This window comes from Chaetura pelagica, unplaced genomic scaffold (genome assembly GCF_000747805.2).
Source record: "Chaetura pelagica isolate M959 unplaced genomic scaffold, ChaPel_1.0 scaffold592, whole genome shotgun sequence".
NCBI lineage: Eukaryota > Metazoa > Chordata > Aves > Apodiformes > Apodidae > Chaetura > Chaetura pelagica.
This window is the reverse complement of record NW_009952450.1, coordinates 222,389-227,565: the sequence shown is the minus strand read 5'-3', so window position 1 is coordinate 227,565 and position 5,177 is coordinate 222,389. Positions and strand designations below refer to the sequence as shown.

The 5,177-nt window shown below is 56.5% G+C and overlaps 1 protein-coding gene across 1 annotated transcript in view; it reads left to right on the top strand.

Moving 5' to 3' along the window:
- The first annotated feature begins 1,155 nt into the window (after positions 1–1,155).
- The window catches only part of OPRD1 (opioid receptor, delta 1), a 17,891-nt gene continuing 13,869 nt past the window's right edge, over positions 1,156–5,177 (top strand). Inside the window, exon 1 of the mRNA XM_010008556.1 lies at positions 1,156–1,283. Within this exon, the coding sequence (XP_010006858.1) occupies positions 1,156–1,283 (128 nt within the window). The remainder of the gene's footprint in view (positions 1,284–5,177) is intronic.

The following is a 5,177-nucleotide window of genomic DNA, read 5'->3' as shown; positions in this document are numbered from 1 at the left end:
GGGGGTGGGGTGGGGTTTCAGCATGAGCTGAACAGGCAGGGAAGGAACTGAGCAACCCCCCCCCTCTTTAAAAGCTTAAAAACCCCTCCAAAAAAAACCCCAATCAGCCTTTCTTGACATTTCACTGGAGCCTCCCCAAGCTCTTCCCTCCCAGGGCCAAGAATGGAGGGAAAACACCCCAAGAATTGTTCTAAAACGCCTTCTCCCCCCAGACCACATGAATTCCCACATCAGGAAGTTGACCTAAATATTACAGGGGAAGGGAAAAAAATAAACCCAACCCAACCAAACCACGTTGGCTTTTTTTTTCTGCCTGACACTTCTCTCTCTCCCTGCCAGGAGCTCTCGGGCACTTGGCAATGAGGAGCAGGAGATGAATCTTCAGGGTTCTAATGAAGTGTCTTGAGCAGCTTGAGGGGAGGGCTGGGGAAGCAGGAGAGGTTTGGGCTCAGAATGAGCCCAGTTTGGGGCAGGTTTGGGTGGTGGGAGAGACCAAACATCAGTTGGATGCTCAAGACTCACCTCCCACCCCCTCAGCCTCCTGGAGCTGCAGAAGAGAAATCATCTCAGCACGTGATTTTTTAACTTCTCTGCAGCTTTTTGTTGGTTTTTTTTAAACTGATTTGCTACCCCAGAGCCTTTTTTCCCCTTGTTTTACCTGTTGTCCCCCTGCCCCACACACCCCTCCTGGCTGGTGACAGAACAAAACCTGCCCCATCCTGGCAGGACGGAGCCACATCCCAGCTCTGCTGCCTCCCTTCCCAAACCCATATTTGTCCCTCCTTTTTTTTGCCAAGGTCCCCCATGAGCCTGGAAGCCCAGAGCAGCTGGCACCCAAGGCCACATTTTTCCAACAAGCTGCCTTGTCTTTCAAAAGGGAACTATATAAATAGCTGGACTGAGGTGATTACCCAGGAGCTGCCGCCGCCTCCAGTCTCTCCCAGCAAACCCATTACCCACAGCAGCCAATTTACTCCTGGGTCTGGCAGGGTCAGCAACCGTCAGGGAAGCAAATGTTAATTAATTGTGCTCTGCTCCAGCAGCCTGGCCAGGCACGAAGGGCAATTAGGGAGTTAATGGGAACCGGCGCTGGGACTGGGGAGGTGCTGGGGAGGGAGCTGCTCCAGTCTGGAGCAAGCAGAAATACAGCCAGAAATGAGAAGAAATCAAGGTGAGGGCACCAACTTTGTGCTGGGGACATGGGTGGCACCTCTGGCTCACCAGGAGCCAGCCAAGAAGGCCAGTGGCCTCCTGGGGGGTGTCAAGAAGAGCGTGGCCAGCAGGTCAGGGAGCTTCTCCTGCCCCTCTGACCTGCCCTGGTGAGGCCACACCTGGAGAACTGGGACCAGTTCTGGGATTCCCTCTTCAGGAAGGTCAAAGAGCTGCTGGAGAGAGTCCAGAACGGGCCACTGAGATACTGAGGGGCTGGAGCATCTGCCTGTGAGGAAAGGCTGGGAGAGCTGGGGCTGCTCAGCTGGAGAGGAGGAGGCTGAGGGGGGATCTGATCAGTGCTGGTCAATAGCTACAGGGGGTGGCAGGAGGATGGGCCAGACTCTGCTCAGGGGTGTCCAGTGACAGGACAAGGGGCAATGGGACAAACTGGAGCACAGGAGGTTGAACCTGAATCAGAGAAAATACTTCTTGGCTGTGAAGGTACCAGAGCCCTGGGCCAGGCTGCCCAGGGAGGCTGTGAAGTCTCCATCCCTGGAGACATTCCAGCCTGCTCATGTTCGTGTGGGATCTGCTCTGAGGGATCCTGCTCTGGCAGGGGTTGGACTGGATGATCTCCAGAGGTCCCTTCCCACCCTCCCCCTCTGGGATCACCCCTGAGCCCCTGATGCTTGTTGGCTCCTTCGCTTGCTGAGTCACCCTGATCCAGGATCCACCTCCACCATGAGGTGTCCCTTCCACCGAGGGGATAAACGTGCTGTCTGCAGGTAAACACATCCTTTCCTTGGGGCAGGGATGCTGCTGTCTGAACATAAAAACTCCTGCTGATGAGATCTGTGGAGCCCTGGGGAAGGAACCTGAGCTCCTGCCCTCCTGTGCTGCTGCCGTGAGTCATCCCGGCTGTGCCTGGAGACCAGGGAGGTAGAAGCACAAGGAAAGAGGGAAAAAAATTGCTTTGCTCCTCAGGTACCTGGGCTACAGCAAATTAAAAATGGCCCCTTGGCAGCCACGGGTCCCAAGGTCACCAGGGCTGGGTGTTGGGTGAAGGAGGAGAGGGAGGGGAAATGGGAGCACTTAGCCCAGGAAGTCATTGCAAGTCATTAATGAGCACAGTCATTAGTGGTGTTCTTCCTCTTGCTGGTAGCTTTTTGTGGGTGGGAGGAGGATGGGGCTCTCCATTAGGAAAAGGCAAAAAAAAAGAACCCATCCTGGGGTTGGGAAGCAGGTTGGGGCAACACCTGGAAGTGCTGCCTCCCTGCAGCAGCATCAACCTGGGTGGTGCTGCCTCCATGGGCACAGGAGGGTCCCCAGCCCCCAGGGACTGTGCCCACCTTTCCACACCACGGGAGATGCACAGGAGGGGTGAGTTAAAACCCCAAAAAACACCCCCCCCAAAAAAGAATCCCTTGGATCAGCAGCATTTGAGCTAAGCCAACACTGGCTCTGCATCCGTCAGGGAGCAAGAAAGGATTTACACCCCAAACACACCCCAGAACTTTGGGGGAGGGAGGGGAAAAGAAACCAAACGAGAAAAAAGATCTTTTTTCAGCCTTTTTTTTCCTCTCCATCAAGAAACACCTCCTGTGGGCAGAGTGTTTCCTCCAGCCCAAGGGTTTCATTAGGCCTCGCTCGTTTAATATTGCTTTTAATTACTTGTGGTTGGCTCAGAGCTGCTTCACCCCCCTTGGAGCAGGAGGGCTGGCACCTTGGGGTTAGAAAATATAACTCTATATTTAGTTGGGCAGACAGAGAGATGGGGAAGAAGAGCTGTTCCAATCATTAAATCCCCAGTTTTCCATTTTTCCTTAGCTTTCTTAACTTCCCAGTGGCTCCCTGGGAACAGACCAGCTGAGACCTGGGGTTTTGCAGCCCTAAAAGGCTTCTCCAGTGAAAAAAACACCCCCCGGATGATAATCAGGGAGTAAATTGTCCTGGAAGTGTCTTCCTGAGGCTGTGGTGTGTGGGAAAGGGACAGGGATGTGGCTGAAGGGTGACATGGAGCTGAGTCTGTCCCCAGCTTCGTGCTGGGCTGTGACCGTTTTGGGGAGGAAGAGTGGGAGGAAGATCCTGCTCATCTGTGAGTTGCAGGAGGGGATTTGTGGGGTGTTTTTTTGCCTTTCAGGAGAAGAAAGAAGATGGAGAGAGGGGAGAGAGAGAAGAAAAAAAATCACCTTCACAGGGATGTTGCTGGTTTTGCAGGCTGGTGGGGCTGGAGGAGGGAAACCTGCCCCAGGAGCTGCTCCTCTTCCTCCTGCCCTGCCCTCACCCAGCCCCAGCCCAGCTCTGTGGAGCCACAGCTCATCTTTGGGGTGACCAAACACCCCTTCAGGGGTGCCCAGCACCCCACTGGGGCCTCGGTGGTGCTGCCAAGCTGGGCCCTCACAGCTCTGGGGGTTTCCTTCAAGAAGGTTGGGATTTGACTGCTAATTTGAGCCACCTCAGCTGGGACGTGGCTGGATTAGTTAAGAGCACAACAGGGGTGCCAGCACCCCCCGAGGACCTCCCTAGCTCATCCTTCACTGGCATTCCCACCCCTTTTCCCTGTATAACACCCACTCTCTTCCCTTGGAGCACACAGTGCCACCATTTACCCACTTCCCAGTCCAGTTGACCATGGCAACCAGAGCCACCAGTGCAAGTGCTGGACAGCATAGAGCAGACCTGTGCCATCCCACCCCATCCCACCCCACCCCATCCCATCCCATCCCACCCCACCCCATCCCCCTGCTCTCCAGAGGCTCCCAGCACAGCCAGCAGTTGGTTCTTTCCCCCCCCAGCTCAGCATCTCTTCCAGCAGGGGGGTGGGAAGCAGGTGGCCTTGCTTGGGGAAATATATGGCACAGGGTGGTCACCATCTGGGTCCCTTTGGGTGGAGAGGGGGCTGCCCTCCCCAGGTGGCACTGAGGGCACTGGGGCAAGATGGGGCAGGTGGCATCTGGGTTGGTCTGGCTGGGAAGTAAAGCAAAGCAAAGTCCCTGCTGTTGGCAAAGGGCTGGAGGAGGGATGGGGCTGGGAAACTGCTGCCTGGGCCTTGGGAGGGTGATAGATGTGTCTGCTCACACGGCCATGGACACCTCACCCCTCCAGCAGGTCAGCATTGGGCACAGGAGGCTTGGTCCCCATGGCACAACCAGCCACAGACACCAGGACACACAGTCCCCACATCCCAACCTCCAGCCACCCTCTCCCTGCCCAGGACCCACCCCCCCCCAGCCCCTTGGAGGGCCCAGGCTTCCCCTTCCCACCAATTCCCCATCCCTTCCTCTCTCCCCCAGCTGCTCAGAACTTGGGCAGCTCCAGCTGGGAACCACTTCCCAGCCCAGATCCCCCTCCCCAGGATGGAGGAGATGACTCAGGTTGTTCAGGCAGCTGATGTGGTGATGGCACCTCCAAGAGGGATCCAGCCCAGGGGGGGGACAAAACACCTCCCCCCAGCAGCCTGAGGGGACAGCCTGGCCTGTCACCTCCCCAAAATAATCCAGGGAGATGCTGCCAGTTCCCAATCACTGCTCCATTGGCAGCTGCAGGGGAGTGAAAATAACCTCAATAAGCAACAATCAGGGGGAAAAAAGGCTCCTGGGACTGAGTCTCCTGGGGATGGGACAGTGTCCTTTGCTGCCAGCACAGCTCAGGGAGGTGTGTCCCTGTCCCTGTCCCCACTGAGGGGCTGGGGTGAAGGAAAAGGGCTCAGGAACTCCCCAAATAAAATAACCTTTGGAGGCTTTTTTTGAAGGCAAATCATGAAGCAGCTGATGCCCCAGCTGGGTTTGTAGGGACCCAGCCCTGGGTGGGGAGCAGGGTGGCAATGTCACCATCACCAAGGGGACCCTCTCCCCCTTGCCATGTCCTGGGGACACTAAGAACATCTCAAGGACAGGGGTGGCATCACCCCAGGGGACACCCCAGGGGCTGGGGTGGGTGTCAGGGGGGGATTTCCCCCCCGAGCTCCATCTGCAGCAGCAGCAGGTCCTGCCAAACCCCGGACCGGGGATGGGGGGGCACAGGAA